Source organism: Anser cygnoides, chromosome 6, assembly GCF_040182565.1.
Source record: "Anser cygnoides isolate HZ-2024a breed goose chromosome 6, Taihu_goose_T2T_genome, whole genome shotgun sequence".
Taxonomy (NCBI): domain Eukaryota; kingdom Metazoa; phylum Chordata; class Aves; order Anseriformes; family Anatidae; genus Anser; species Anser cygnoides.
Genome location: NC_089878.1, coordinates 20,951,384 through 20,967,923, shown reverse-complemented (window position 1 = coordinate 20,967,923; position 16,540 = coordinate 20,951,384). Strand labels below are relative to the sequence as shown.

At 37.7% G+C, this 16,540-nt stretch overlaps 2 protein-coding genes across 2 annotated transcripts in view; one reads left to right on the top strand and one right to left on the bottom strand.

Moving 5' to 3' along the window:
* The window catches only part of METTL8 (methyltransferase 8, tRNA N3-cytidine), an 89,648-nt gene that overhangs the window by 52,029 nt on the left and 21,079 nt on the right, over positions 1–16,540 (bottom strand). The window lies entirely within an intron of this gene.
* On the top strand, positions 110–14,764 carry CYBRD1 (cytochrome b reductase 1). Its single transcript, XM_066999506.1, has 4 exons — positions 110–358; positions 7,503–7,711; positions 10,263–10,417; positions 10,613–14,764. Exons 1-4 carry the CDS (start codon positions 172–174, stop codon positions 10,911–10,913), a joined length of 852 nt encoding a protein of 283 aa, XP_066855607.1. The 5' UTR covers positions 110–171; the 3' UTR covers positions 10,914–14,764.

The following is a 16,540-nucleotide window of genomic DNA, read 5'->3' as shown; positions in this document are numbered from 1 at the left end:
GGGTCAGCCCGGGCGGGACCGCGCGGCGCGTTCCCGGCTCCCGGCCGGCAGCGGGAGCTGGGCGGCTCCCCGGCCCCGGGCCGACCCCGACCCCGCCCTGCCCCTGCCCCTTCCCCTCCCTCCGTCCCGTCCCGTCCCTCCCCTGCGCCGCGGCGGAGCGGGGCGCGGAAGATGGAGGGCTACCGGCGGTTCCTGGCGCTGCTCGTCTCGGCGCTGCTGCTCGGCTTCGTGGCGGTCGTCTGCTCCATCGTCTGGGTCCTCCGCTACCGCGAGGGGCTCGGCTGGGACGGCGGCGCGGCGGAGTTCAACTGGCACCCCGTCCTCGTCGTCACGGGCTTCGTCTTCGTCCAGGGCATCGGTGCGTGGGGGCTGCGGGGCCGGGGGGCGGCCGGTGGGGAGAGGAGGGGAGGGGAGGGAAGGCAAGGCAAGGCAGCGCTCGCACCGAGACGGGACAAAGGTTCCTTTGTAGTAAGGCGAAGCTGCGATGTGTATTTTTGTTGTTTTCTTTTTCTTTCTTTCTTTTTTTTACTTCCCTTCGAGCACTTGTTTACCCTGGCCTGGATTTGGGAGTGCTTTGCGCAGTGCTCGTGAGGTGTGTTTTCCTAGCCAGCCTCAGTTTGGGAGAGCTGGGAACCGAAATGCCAGAACTGCTGCCCAAGGAAAGTTTCTCTCTTTTGGCTGTGTCCCTGCTGGCTCGCTCTCTTGAGTCTCCCGAGGAGAAAGCAAAGTTCAGCACCACTGAAGCCAGACCCAGGAGCGGGGTTGGTGCCAAGGAAGTCATAGCACCAGAAGCATTGCCATGGCGCAGTTCGTCAGTGCAGATGTTGTGTAAACCCTTTTAAGAAATACATCTTTTAAATTAACTTTTAATTCTGTTGCCTGAGTAATATAAAATTTTATTATGATGGGGTGGGATCACTTTTCAATAGTGCATGAACATTTGATTGCATAGGGTTCGGCCTCAGACTAACTTAAAAGCGTCCCGTTACTCGCAGCGTGAACAGTGCCTCTTCTTCCACCACGCACTGTTCGTGTGTTAGGCCTTGAGGGCAACCACTGTTCTTTGATGCCAACAGGAATGTGGGGTTTGAACTATGTGTTTTTGCTGTTAGTGTAATGAGCTAATTCCAAGAAAATGACTAAATTAGAGACGATGCAGTTGATAAATGGTAAGAATTTAGGAGAGATAAATGCAATACTCTCAGGAAAGCTTAAAAAGCAGATAATAATAGAGCACCACAGAGATGCTAACTAGCCAGGTAATATATTTGACTAAAGCTTAATGTTGCAAAAAATAAGGGCACCAGACAGTACCTTAAAAATCCTGAAATTTGGGAGTTAATGTTTATGCTAATGGCATTAAGACTAATGGGGAAATTTGACAGGCATAACAGCTCCCAACGGTATGTTCTGATAAAGTCGGTGACAAAATTCTTGCTAGTTTCAACGTCCAGAGAATACGCTAAGAAACGTCAGTAATTTCTCAAAAAAGGGCAAATGAATGTTGCAGGCAACAGTGGAAATTCTTCCAGTTTTACCACTGACTTCTCAGGGGGAGGTGAGGGGAAGACTTTACTGTTCTTAAGTAACAAAGAGCCTCTAGAGGCTTAAAGCATAAATATAAAGAGAAGTATTTTTTCTTTGTAATAGGAGGAATTAACTTAGGATTTCATTGCTAGTAACCTTATTTACGTTTGCTTCATTGCTGAATGATAGATTGCACTCACCCCGCCAGGAAACATGTCCAGCACATCTGGACATTCATTCCCGTGGAACGTGGTGTTTGGATCGCATGTGTGCTCGCTCTGCGGCAGGAGCCCAGCCAGTCGGAGGCTGGAAGATGCAGGACGAGTGGGTGGCTGCCTACTTCTGGTTACGTAGGGAATTTGGTGATTTGAACAGACGCTGCAAATTTAATTTTTCTCAGCAGCAGTGGGGTGTGTTCTGTGCTTTGTGGCTTTAAGTTACAAGTAAGTTTTGAGCAATAAAAATTCTTTGAAGCTGTTTTATATAATGTTGCTCAATAGGTCATGTGAAGTGTAATTTCAGGCTATAAATATGTAATGAAGAACACCTGTTGACTTCACTAAGATAAATAGTACTTATTGTGATCAAACTACTGTGCTTTTTCTTTTTAAAGACCTAGAATTTTTGCAGAAAATAGGGGGAGGTTTTCTGCAGAACTTCTTCCTACTCATTTGCTTCTATTTCCTCTGAAACTCAGTTTGCCCCTGTTTCAGAGTAAGGATGTTTCCTCAGGCCTTGTGTAGGTAAGAGTATTTGTAAAGTAAATGCAAGTTTACTGTGGCTCGAAAAAAAAGAACATACACAAGAAATTCATTAATAATAGAGCATTATTTGGAATTGGAAATTCTGTTACATAATACAAAAAGCAAAGTTGCAGACTGATGGAGTATTATATAAAATTAGATGAAACAGCAGCAGATCAGACACTACTCTGGAACTGATTGAATTCAATGGCAGACTTCTGTCAACTACATTTCAAAGTAATTTGGATGAGTCTGGGGAATAGCTTATTTCTTTGGGCACCTACAAGAAAAATAAATCTTTAAGTAGTTAAACGTGGAAAGGAATAGCTAAATAACCTTGGTTAAATTTGTGTGCAGGATTTGAAATAGTAACCAAATCGCCTGTTTCTTGAGTTCACTGAACTCTGTACAAAGGATAGAACTGTATTGTTGGTCTGTGGGAGGCAGAGGGGATGACCATAATAATGTGGATGTGGGGAAGTACATTGCTGTATATATCTTGTCACACAAACGAAAAAGCTGTAGGCATGGTAGTATTAATACTAACTATTTGTGGATCAGTACCTCTACATAAATGATACCTGACAAAACACTGGCAGTGCACAGTAATTGTCCAGATGATTTTCTAGACTTTAAAGTGGGGAAAAAATACAGGCAATAAAAGTTCGTGTGCATCTTAGCACAGCAACATTCTTTTAAAAGAATAAGATAGGGAAAACACATGAGGAAAAATTATTTTACATCATAATTGTTGCATGATGACTGTAGACACCAGGGCACGCTTCAAAGCAGTATTTACTTGCTGTTTCATGTTTGGTCTGTAAATGATAATGCTTGGTTCCTTCCAAAGGACTAATTATGAGATCTCCATTATGATCTAATGCAGAGTAGAATATTTTTGAGGGTTTCTCCACTCATTACTCACCTCATAAAAGGATATGTTTATCTACAGAGGTGTGACAGTTTATGTTGGATACTGAGGAACAGCAGAGCAGGTTTTGGGGTTGTGGAAAATTGAATAAAGACAGAACAAGGAGGATGGGGTAGTCTCTCATCCCGCTCTACTCTATGTCTCTCATCCTTGGGTCAGTCTTCTATGGTATTTATTAGTTACATTTAACCTCTGCACAATAAAGTTTGCAGTGAGGTTGACACTATGTCTTGGAAGATACTGGCACAATTAATATTCCTCATCAGATATGATTTATAAATATCTGTAACTTATATTTTAAACAGGCTTAAAATGAGGACATGGCCTAAAGACAGCAATATATTGATAAAAGAGTATAACATGAATGTTACGTAAGAGATCTTGCAGAGAAAAAAAGAAGGAAAAATCCTGGTCTACCACATTACCGTGTGGTGTTCTATAGTCAATTAAATGTCAGGTTGGATGGGGCTTTGAGCAACCTCATCTAGTGCAAGGTGTCCCTTTCCGTGCCAGGGGGGTTGTACTAGATGACCTTTAATGACCCTTCCAACCCAAGGTATTCTACAACTCTGTGAAATTTCATCTGTATGGATGAAATTAGGTAAATGGGTGAGACAATGTAACAGCTCACTCTGGCTGAAATACTCTACATTTTTCCTCCACTTTTCCCTTTCAGCTTTCTCCTTGACTCTGGCTTCATCTTCCTCCTGCCTCATTTGTGCCATCTCTGGCTGTTGTCAGACCCATAAACAACCCTTTCCCTGCCACCCTACTCCTCCAGTATTTTTTTTTTCTGGAATAGCAAGTTGAATTGTCTTCACAAAAGTTCTCAGAAGTGCCACAGATGGGAGAAGGGAGATAGTGGACAAGGTGCAACAGCCAGGAGAGCAAGTGCAAATCTATTTTGAAGTAATCATATTCTTTCATCTTTAAATCATATCTAAAGATAATGCTTGCTCCAAATTATCTGACAAACACAATTACCTCTGCTTCGAATATAACAAAACATCTGATAAAAGGAAAAATGGTTAATTCCTGGAGTTTCTAACGTTCACTGAGCTTTAGAATTCTGAGGAATTGAAGGGCAAGTGACTTCTGAGCTGCAAGGGTCTCATCAGAGGCAGGCTGTGAAGAGGCAGTTCTCTTGATGACTTTAGAGTCCTTTGGAATGATAAATGGGGACTTATTTTATTGGGTTTACTTCGTTCATTCTAGTGCTAAAGTATTTCCCAAAGAATCTAGTGGCCATACAGAACTTGCCAAAGGCAAGCAGTAGGATCATCCAAGGAGCACAAGAGGAGCGAAGCGAATTGTTCCCTTCTGGCAGCTGGGTGGTGTTGTGTAGTGCAAGTCCAGTGTATCCCCAGAACCACATGTGCCCTCTGGGGCGGAAGGTGTCCCACGAGCAATCCATTATACTGCACTGCAGCACTCACCAGTCAGAAGTACTAGAGAGCTCACTAGAATTTTGCTTTGTATACTTGGCGATGAACAAGGTGTCCTATACCACATAAAATATTGCAAGATCACTCCACCCTGTGTGATGTGCTTTAAAATCAGAGTTCAAAGCAAGAGTGAGATCAGAGTGAAGCAGCTGTGTCTAAGGATGCCTAGACTTGAATAACGCCATCCTCTTACTAAGAGAGATGTTGTACATAAAGGAAGTTCTTTACAGGACTGCTTTAACACTTCACTACTAAAAATGCTATAACTGTGTAAGTGCTTTGAACCCAGGCTAACTTAAATTTGAGATGAAATTACAGATTACAGCTGAGTCACTCTTTTAGGAGCGCCACTGAAAGCCTAAGGTCCTTCCTCCTCTCCGCATTGTTCTCTGGAGTGTCTTGCTCCCTCCTGCTGGTTGGAGAAGCACCAGTTGTGACAAAGCAGGGTTGGGGGAAGCACACAGTCAGAAAGGAAGTGAAAGTGGTGATGGGGAAAGGAGACTGTGCCTTTCGTCAGTGGTAAACTGGCAGGTCTACTCAAGTTGCAATGTTTAACTTCACACACAGTCCTTACTGAAAGGGGATTAAACCAAAATGTGCTATCATGGATTTGTCCTGGGCTACAGCACATAACATGCTAATGCATGGCATTGCTAGTAAGTGTCCAAGCCATTTATCTGCATTTCTTGCTTTTCTCTTATAGTATTTCCAAAGGCAGACAGACAAAAAGATTCATGGCCCGTACAGAGATCTGAGACTAAGTGGATACGGAGTTTGATAGTGATTTTGAAAGTTAAATAGATGACAGTGTCTTATGCACCAAAGAAAAATGTTAGACAAAAATTTTAGCCTGGACATGACCCTTTGAGAACCAAGGCTGAAATCTGAGACCAGGATCTATTCAGCTCAAGTTGACTTCAAGATATTTAGAGTCCAGTACTCTGTTCCACTTGGAACAAACTATTGATAATAGATAGAGCATGGAAGATTTACCGGGAATATCCTGATAGGATACTGAGGTTTGGTTGTGACCTTTTGGCATACCAGCTATACTAGGTTAGAAATCCTTGATGCTAAATTTTGCCTAATGCAGGCAATTATTTCAATATTAACAAGATTACTGTATAAATTTTGGGGAACTGTTGTAGGTGATCATAAGCTCATTGTGCTGAATCACATATATCAAATTCTGTCATATAGACTGAGTACTGTCAAGCTGTCTTTAAAACAAGACTTCTGTCTTCCTGATTTTTTTTCTGATTTGCTCTTGCCTCTTTGCTCTTGCCTCTTTTAAAAAGTAGAAAGTTGAGAACTATCTAAATGCTGTATATATTTAAATATTTTAAGGGACACTTTCATTCCAATATTATATATTTCCACAGTATGTAAAAGCACGTATTGATTCAAAATCTGCTTGTAGACTGGAAATTCCACTTATGAACAGTGTTTTCTTTGTGAATTATGTAGTGGAGTGCTGTATTTCCTGGCGTGTATCCAAGTCAATATACATATGTGTAAATAGAACTTTAAAATTAATTTGCCATTTATTCATTGCAACATTGAGTTTTTTCTTTTCTTTTTTTTTTTTTTAATAAAAAGATAGGGTTATGGAGAAGTAATGAGGAAAGCACACAAGAATTACTTAAGTAAATACTTACTGTTTGCAGGTAGTATCAGGTAATAGATATTTATCAGGTAATAGATATCTTTATTTTCTAGTACATTTATTTTCTCATGAGTGTTTAGAATGGAAACTTCTTTTTAAACCTGGATATATTCTTTGGTTTTAATACAGCTAATTATATATAAGGATTGGAATATCATTTCATAAGCAGAAACCTTAAATAAAGATTTGATGAATTAGATGAATGGAGCACAGCCTTTTTTCCCAGGCAAGGCATTAGCGTTTATTGGTCAAATGACTGGGCCTGCTCATAAATATTTGTCCCCTGTTATCTGAACTTGTGTGTTAGCGCACATCCAGAAATACTACAGGTTTTTATTCAGAAGTACCTGGGGCTTCAGTGATCTGGTCTGGTCTGTGTGCAACAGACAGGGGTCAGTCATGGCAGGGAAGGAGCAGTGAGGACTTTGAGGAAAGAGCTTGGGAAGGAGCACTCCAGGCTGTTATTCTTGTGGACCATCTGGAATCAGAAATTGTTGTTTTCTTCACAATGGACAAAACACAGTATGCTAGTGTTACATGTGCAGCTATAGGCAAAAGATCTTACTTACATTTAACAGTGCTTCGAGAGTTGTAGCTGCCAGATCCTATTAATTCTTAAAGTAGGATTATGATTCCCTTATGCTGGGTAGCCTTTTCCTGTCTAAAATAGTCCTACTAATATCAAGGTAATAGATACAGCTATATAAATATCTATGTAATTAGTAAATAGCATCATGAAAAATTGCAAAGAGAATAAACATTTAAAAAAAAATCTTGCGTCCTTTCTCAGTGTGTGATCTTCTGGATATAAGAATTAGGCCTTATTCCTCCAATCTGGCTAGTAGCAGAAAAATCAAAATCCTGTGCAGACTTCCTGTTAGATCAATTGAAGTAACAAAGAAAAGATGACAAGTTTTTTACTGTTACTTTTTTGAAACACACTTGAATTTTTCAAAAAAGTTAGGAATAGATTTCCCTAAAAGCTATATTTACGCCTCAGTTGTATATTTGGAATATGCTATGTGTTTGGCTATGTAGAAGAAAAAGCTTTTTAATAGATTTTTTTTTAGAGGATTAAAGGTCAGATTTTCCCTAATTTACAATAGAAATATGTGAATGATGCATGATTATCAAAATCTTAGAGAAGCTATACTGTAAGGCATAACATCTTGTTTCTGTTCTTTCTTCAGCCATTATTGTGTACAGGTTACCTTGGACCTGGAAGTGCAGCAAACTCCTAATGAAGTTCATACATGCTGGATTAAATACCATAGCTATGATTCTTGCAATTGTTTCTATGGTAGCCGTGTTTGAATATCACAATGCCAGGAAGATTCCCAACATGTACAGTCTGCACAGCTGGATTGGGCTGACTGCTGTTATATTTTATTCTCTCCAGGTCAGAATCTAACTGTATTTATAAACCGGTTGTAAAGTTAAAGAACGTGTTGAGTAATTCAGGTACCATAGGCCCTAAATAATAATATATCGTATCCTACAATATGCTCTATTAGGATACCCATCTTAAATTCTGTGACTTGGCAAATGAGCAAGTACTGGATCCTTGACTTCAAGGAAAAAAGTATTTTAAAGCCTATTTTGTTTACTTGCTGGGTTTATTTACTGTTCAATTATACAGTAGTGTTTTTCTAAGCTCTATAAACTGTTGAAGTTAAAGCAAGTGATTTGGTTTGTTGGCAGCATATTTAAACACAGAGCTTTTATTGAGGAATTCTCAAATGAGGTAATTGCTTTTCCCTTTTTTATTGTTGATGATTCTTTTGCAGTTAGCATAAGTTTATAATTTTTAAGTTTTTTCTTGGTCTCAGGAGTTCTCTATCACCACAACGAGCGCAGCAGGGGGCAGTGCAGACCTAAAGGCTCTGACATGTAAATTAGTTATTACAGAGAAAACAGTTTTCCTGAATCAGCAAATCTTTGATAAATGTTCATGTGCTTGCTTTTAACTGCTCCTGTTGCCAGAGAGTTGGAGTTACCATAATTTAAAATGAACTAACTTGATATGTTTTGCATTTGGCTTAGAAGAAGAGCAGGTGTGCCCTGACATGTAGTGTACACATGCAGGTGTGATGTTTCTGCACCTAAAATTCTGAAGTCCTTCTATTATGTGGAAATAGAAAACAGTTAACTAGGAGGAAGAAATCCTATGTGTGGGACATTAACTAATGCTTTTGTCCTTCACTGTTCAGGCTAGGACTAGTATTGGAACAGTGTTTTTAACACTCAGAAAAAAGAAGGCATGTTGCCGCATTGTTAACTATATACTTTATAGTTGAACAACTACAGCTAATGAGTAAGAAGAACAGTGTTAAGATTTTCCTCGTCTTAATAGCAGTTATTTCAGGGAAATCTCTGCTGCCACTATACTAAGTATCAGTATTTTTTTCTAATGGTTAAGATGAAGAACCGTGAATAACATCTTAATTCTACTTTTCATTTTGCTACTCTAAACATGATCAATGGCACTTAACTAAATGCCTTGTCTGTCTGATCAATAGAATAGTGATGTTACTCCTTCCAACCAGGGTAGTAAGTCTCCAATCAGACTGGTATTTTTGAAGTGATTGAGAAACATTGTTAGGAAAGAGTCATAAAATAGTATTTCCGTTAGAGAAGACACTGGAAATGGTTTGTCAATCTCAAAATTAAGAAATTATTGAGGGGGGATGCTCACATAATACTATACCTGCAGGAATAGTAGTGTAAATAAATTATATTTAAGCCAATGTATGTTAATATAGGACAGCACAAGGACACAAATTTAATAGGACAGAAATGTCAAATGGACACTATTTCTTGGAAAGCAGTGACTCTGGAAAGAAGTGCCTAAAGAAGACATGAAGCTCAAAATGAGTTCTTAGGATGCTTTGACAATAGAAATAAATTCACTTATAAGAGTTTATTTTACCTCCATATATGGCATTGGTGAAACCAGTATGCAATACTATGGAATACATTTTTTAATTTCAAAAAAAAAATGCAAAGAAAATCTGGAAAAGTAATTTGAGAGCTAGAAAAACTGCCTTCTAGTGAAAGACTTAAAAAGCTCCAATTGTTTAGCAGATATAAAAGGAGATTAAGACATGACTTGATTAAGGTGTATTAAAAAGCTTCCCAGGGAGAAAATACCTGGCTCTTTAATCTAGCGTGGAAAGACAAAACAAGGGTGAAGGCTGGAAATGAAAACAAGATGAAATACAAATTCACGTACTACTTCTCATTTAGCAGCAGGATTAAGTTAAGGGAGAACGAACTAAAGAAAGGATGCAGCCTTAAGGTGCCAGTGCAAGCCTGTGACTGAAACCACCACGTGACATGATGTGTTCTCCTCTGTCAAAGACTTAGCACTAATGGGAGGACTCATGGCCCCTGAACAGCTTCACGCTACCCACACACATCTTCACTCTGTAATGCCAGTAGACCATTGTCCTTCTAGAGGCGTGTTCTTTAATTTAGTGAAAGCTCTAACAGGGTGAAATTCTTTAGTCCACTCAAGACAAAAGGTTATACTGCCTTCTGATCTTCATTTATGTGTAAATCTATAGCAGAAGGGGAGAACAGGACTTGGAATTGAAGGGACTGTAAACATGTAGCTAGTCATTCCTTTAATATCTTACTGAGTTATTGACAGTGAAAACTTGTGTTTCCCGTACTCAGATTGGTAGCAGTTTTAGCATTAGCAGTAAGTTTGGACACTGATATGAGGTGGGATTATTTATCAAATATCTAATGTCTGCTTCCCAGGTGCTAATCCAGAATGATTGCTTTGGTTTTGCAAGGAAACCCATTCAAAAATAAAAATGCCAATTCTTATCAAATTTGTACCTGAAAACATCTCAAATTTCAATTTTTATAATGGTTTTGATTTTGACTGAGACATGCAGCTTGTTTTCCCTAAAGCTTTAACCATGAATCTGTTCTGTGTTTAGCTTTTCTTGGGCTTTGCTGTCTTTCTGCTCCCGTTTGCTCCAGTTCCTCTCCGGGCGGCTCTCATGCCAATCCATGTTTATTCGGGTCTCCTCATCTTTGTAGCAGTGATTGCATCAGCTCTCATGGGAATCACAGAAAAGCTTCTATTTTCTCTGTAAGTATTTTTTTTTCCACTTGTTTATTAAGTTTATTCATTGCATACTGTAATTCTGTTTGTATAGAACAGTAATGATCTAGTATTGGGACATTCTTTGGTTTTGTTTTTAAAAAGACCTCTTATCTATCAGGAGACTGCTGGTTTAGACCAGGATTGTCTTTAAAACAACTTTTTTTTTTTCTCCTTCCAAAGGCAAAGTCCTGCATATAGTGAATCCCCACCAGAGGCTATTTTTGTCAACTGTCTTGGTCTTTTGATTGTCACCTTTGGTGCGCTTATTTTGTGGATGGCAAGCAGGCCCCACTGGAAGCGCCCGCCAGAAGAGAATGCTAAAGTTCAGCGGCCCAACGGAGGGGCTCCGGAAGGCGTGGAGGCAGAATCCACCATGACAGATTGCAGTAATGCAGACAGATCTGATGCGGGGTTCAACAGTGAAGCAGCCAGAAAACGAAACTTCAAACTTGATGAAGCAGGCCAACGATCAACTATGTAAAGAAAATATATAGAACAGCAGTACTAGTATACTGCCCAAAAGCCTGTTCCTTCCAATTCAGTTATATGGAGATATATATATATAGGTTGCAATTTTATTTACAGTATGGCTTGCTCAAAGACATTCAAGTTTTCTGCATATGAATTTAAATTCCAGTGAGTCCCAAACACATCATATTGGTTCATGCTCAGTCCTTATTTAAAGAAAAACGAATGGCATCACATAATGAGAACATGTTTTCCACGTCACTTTTTAATTTTATGTTTTTATCTCTTACAGTCATGAAAAGTTATGAAGACTAAATTCTGTTCTGAGAGATTTTGCAGGTATGAGTGAAAGCTGTGAAGTGTACCAGAGAGCAGAATTTAGCTGTAAGCACATAACTTTTCTGCTAATGTTTACTTTTTTAAGGACTTGATTTCTCAAGTTGATTAAACCCCTCACAAACAACTAAGACCTGTAGGCTTTGAGGTCACTCAGCACTTTGCAGAGTTGCACTGTAAAAGTTTTTAGTCTAAAATTTTGAATTCAGATAAAGAAATAGAAAAATTTGCCTGTTATCTTAGTGAAATGTTATGTGGCTTTTAAAACTTCTTGGAGTTTTTTGTTGTTTGTTTGTTTGTAATCAGAATGTATCTGTTGAATTTCTTTTTAATCATTTCTACCAAATATATATATTTTATAGAGATAACATATCCTTTACTGAAATCTTAGGAAACTGCAATACATCCAAGAATTTGTCTTGGAAAGCTATAGATACACACTTAGAAAAATATGTGTCGCTTAACCAAATCTTCCTTCTATCCCGGAAGGCAGCATTTTATTATCTTGATTTGATTGTACAGTTCCTATTGATTTATGACAGTAGACTAGAAATTAATTGGTTAGAAACCAGAGTAGACTGGTAGTGGTATCAGATAAGAAAGGAGCTTGAAGTGAGAAATGTTTTCTGCCAAGAAACAGATGAGCTTTGCTGATTTGATTAAAATACTACCAGTTAACTGAAAGCTGATTTTGCCATCTCCATACCGGTGTCACAGTCATTATCGTGATAAGAATTAAGACATAATTTAGTCTACAAGCAAGCTACATAAACTCTATGACCTCTCTTATTTGAAATTAAAGTGTTAAATAATGCAGTTCAAGTCTCTACTGGCACTTTACTTTTATAGTTCTTTCTAGTAATCAGTGTATTAATGTATTATGCTCATTCAGTTATTTCACAGATACAAACAATACTTTGTTACTACCATAGAAGAATAATTGTAATAGATTATTTTGATTGCACATTTCCAAAGTGATGAGCCTTTCTATTATGATGTCTTCTAAAAGCTGCAGAACCCGCTAAAAGTCATCTTGGTAACTGCAATACCTGTTCCAATTTTACCATTCTTCATGTTGCAAAGAACTCTATATAGACTGTTTCAGGCAGCAGATCATCTCCTTTTTAAGGCTAGATAAATTTGCATCTATCTAATTAAAATATTCAAACACATTAAACTTTGGCAAATACATAATTTTGTAGTTAGTGTTGTGTTAATACAACCAATTTTGATTATGCATTATTTTCGATCTTTGACAAAAAGCGCCTCAGTTCCTGTTATTTGATTTGTGATAACATTTAATTATTTTGTGAGTGCAGTATAGAAAGCTAGCAGAGCAAATTATTAGAAAAAAAAAAGTTACCTACTGTACTATTTGGTACTCAAGGACTACATCCCAGAGTTCTGCTTTCACTTACATATATGTGTGGATGTTTAAGACCCATCTAGCATTGGTGAACTGTTTCATTTGAGAAAACAACTTTCAAATGCCTTAATGCAGAATTAAATTACGCGAGAAGGAAGTATCATCCTATTGTGTGAGCGCTTGTCCAGTCCCAGTATGTACAATGGATTGGACAGCTTTTTCCTTGTTTTTCAAGCTCTACACAGTCGTCTGTTTTCCCTAAAATTGTTCTGGGCAGCTACAGCATAAAATCCAAATAGTACAATTAGCAGCTTTCTGAAAGAAAAATGAGAACACTTGTTTTACTTGAAATGAGTGCTCAACTGACATGATGTTATGCATCCTACTGTGTATATTACATATTAAGTAGCAGAAGAGATTTGCTGTAGCTTCTGGAGAACACTAAACTGTGCTACCATTTTTTCTTGTGATCTCTTTTTATGTTCTGCTCAAATAAGTCTGCTTTTTTGGTGAAATCAGTAAGCATTTTTTTACAGCTGGTGGATGCACATCTAGTCTTTGTGCGAGATGCTCTGTTAACGCTTTTGAAGTATGAGTTCATGTTTGCACTTCACAACACGTGGACCACAGGCAACTTTAAGTTGGTGTGTATTGCTTTGTTGCTGTGTCTCATCTATGTTTGAATATGAGCCCATTCAATCCTTGCATAGCACTGAGTCATCTAATATAAAGTGTGTGCATGTGTGCAAGGTAGTCCAAGGACTGTTCTGGAATAAACCCTAACTGTATTGTATATTGGGAAGGAAAAAAAAATCTGTTATTTCCTTTGTTACAACACTGACTTGGAAGTATCAAAATAACAACTTTTGGGTGAACAGCTCTATATGCTGTTTAAAGTTAAGCTACAGTAACCAGTATGCCTTTTGTTTTCCATTTTATTCCACAAACTGTTCATGACACTTGAAAAAGAAAGGTGGCATTTCTTTAATTCTCTATTCTGATGATATAAAACTCATTGAAAAACGAGGATTAGCAAACTTTTGGAGGTAGTTTGTCAGACTCTATTTTTGTTTTTCAACGTTGAGGATAAACACGATGGTAGAAACTCAGTGGGAGCTGGGAGATTCCATTCTGGGAAATTATTGTTACAAGCAGGTAATCAGTGATATTTCGTTTGTGTGAAGTGTGGGCTTCTGGCTGCTTTGAACTTTGGAAGGTTCCTGGGAGTAGCTCCGAGCTCCAAAACCTTGCTCAACCTTAGTGGGTGCAATTTAAAGTAGCCTCAACATGCTATAGACTTTGGCTTCTGCTATAAATTGATTTAAAAGATCTGTAAGGATCCCTGCAACATACAAGGTTAGTTCAAGTGCTAAATAAAAATACATAGGACTTTGGAGAGTAATTTTCTTTGGAAAAAATGTACTCCTACAGCCGCTTCTCAAAGGGGCCTTCCATCACCTTTTCTTTCATACAGATTTTTTTACCTATAGTTATGTGCAGTGGTATCAACACAGGAAATAAAAGGGGTGTATTTTCAAAGATATAAAAAGAAGTTAGAATTCTAGCTTTTTTTATCAGGAGTTTTCTGCATGTGTGAACATCTTCTACATTGTTACATTTTTACAGGGACGTGATTGTACAGCTTACAGTCCAAGTTTGAATTCCTATTAAAACAGGAAGTTAAAAAACCTACCATTAAAAGTACTATTTTTAAGATGTCTGAAAAAATAATTACTTTTAATGTACTTGCTGTCTTGCAGTACTGAACACAGAGGCAGAACAGTGTTTTTTCTGACATTAATGAAACTGAAAGATGATGGTGCAAATTAGATTTTAAAATTGAATGCACAGTAATTATATGTACGTCTTACTACATGTAGCCATGAAGATTGCATATGATATTGTAAATATGGATTACTTGTATACGTGGATATTTTATTGAGAGAGTATCTGATATTGCCAAATATTTTCTAATATGGAAGACTTCCTTTTGCTTCCATATCTGAAAAATCTTTCCTCTGTTTCTAACTGTTCACAAGAACTTAAAGAATTATTTTGTTTTGTTACTTGCCTTACTTACTTGTAGATTAAAGCAAATGTTTAATTACAATGTATATTTTCTTATTCTTTTTTATGTTAATAATAAAGAATTTTCAAGCTTATGATACCACTGAGTGCAGATTTATATTATGGTACTAAAACACAACTTTTTAAATTTGGCAAAAGATTAAATTACTCCTATGATTACTTTTTTGAAAACAGGAGGATATTTTACACTATTTCCTTATTTTTTTAATTAAAATATTCCAAGTATTGCTGATGATATTCCTCATGAAATTTATATACTGTGTAGTACTAGAAGGATAACCGGTATACAATGGAAAATGAAGGAATTCACTGTATAAAAAAAGAATCTGTATTACACCTTGTGATGATACTAGAACTTTCCCATAGCAGTTGTTAGAGGGGAAAAAATATCCTCAGGCATGAGATTGCCATTGCAAATAAAGAAAGATCATAAATTCTGAAGTATGACTGTTAAATAGTCACACAACATGCTATAAGATCCAAATACCCTCGGATACATAGCAACAGCCAAACTGAACACAGAGCAAATGTTTCGAACTCACAGAATGTTCTGACCCAAACTGAAAAATGATATATGCATACATATAAAAATGTATCTATACATCAAGTTACTCATCAATAGGTTATTTATCATAAAATGCTATAAATAACAAAACCATCTGTATGAACGGATCTGTAAGAAAGAAAGAATTAAAGTATGTTCTTGACCTTAGTAAGATTAATTGGAAACTCTTCTCAGAGTGTAAAGCATAAACTCATTACTCCTGGATATCATACATTAGTTTGCTAAACCTTTCTAACATGATCATAATCATGGAGGAGTAAAAATACTGTTACAATCATCATTACAACAGAATACTTGCTGTAGTCAAACCTCACTTTGCTGTATTCAAACCAATTCCCTGTTGCTGATAACTTCTCTTAACTGTCTCCTGCTGGATGGACTTTCTGGTAAAATACTCCATATCTTTTCAGTATGTTGGCCATTTCAAAATTCAATAGAAGCTCAATTATAGTCACACTTGAAAGAGAGGAATCAAAGTTTTGGAGGGGGGACTGCATTTGTGTGTAGACGTGCTTTTGCAAACACATGATGCAATGCTTATATACAGATTTTTGCATTGCATTATGGTATGACCAACGCTTTTGATCTCTGTAAGACTAGGGGGATGTAATGAAGAGTAAATTACTACATAGTAAGAGATAAGTATGGGTCAACAAAATGGATGAAAACCACTCCAAGTAATGCAACTAGTAGAAGAGGGGAGGTAAAATGAGAAAAGCCACTTACTGAATGCAGGTAACAGAACTCTAAAAAAAAATAAGCTAACTCTGACAGAAGAAGAAGAAACAACTAGTACAAATTTCTATTAGCTCAGGTTTGACACTTGTGGTCATTGCAAACTACCAACCAATATATGTCAGCTTGAGGCTTGAGTTTACAGTTGCATCCATGGCCACGTGTACCGACTACTCCTTGGCTCCCACCCTGCCTCTGAAATGTGCAAACTGGTTCTTCAAGCACAGAAATTTGGGCCATGGTCAATGACAAAGCCATGAAGTTCTAGGTGGATTTACTTTACACTGTATACTCTACTATTTTAATCTTAAGCATTATTTAGATTTCTTAATTATATGACTCTTCTTCAAAAAGTCTAAGGCTAAATCCCAGTAAAATCATTCATTCACTATGGATCTAATTCAACCACCTGTGTATTTGCTGAATAGTAGCAATGCCAAACAACTGCATTAAATAAAAAGGTTAAACTTCATAACTAAGGTTTCTGCTATACAGATAAATGTGGAATCTCATCCTACAACTAATCTGAGGAGTTATATGTGCTATACAC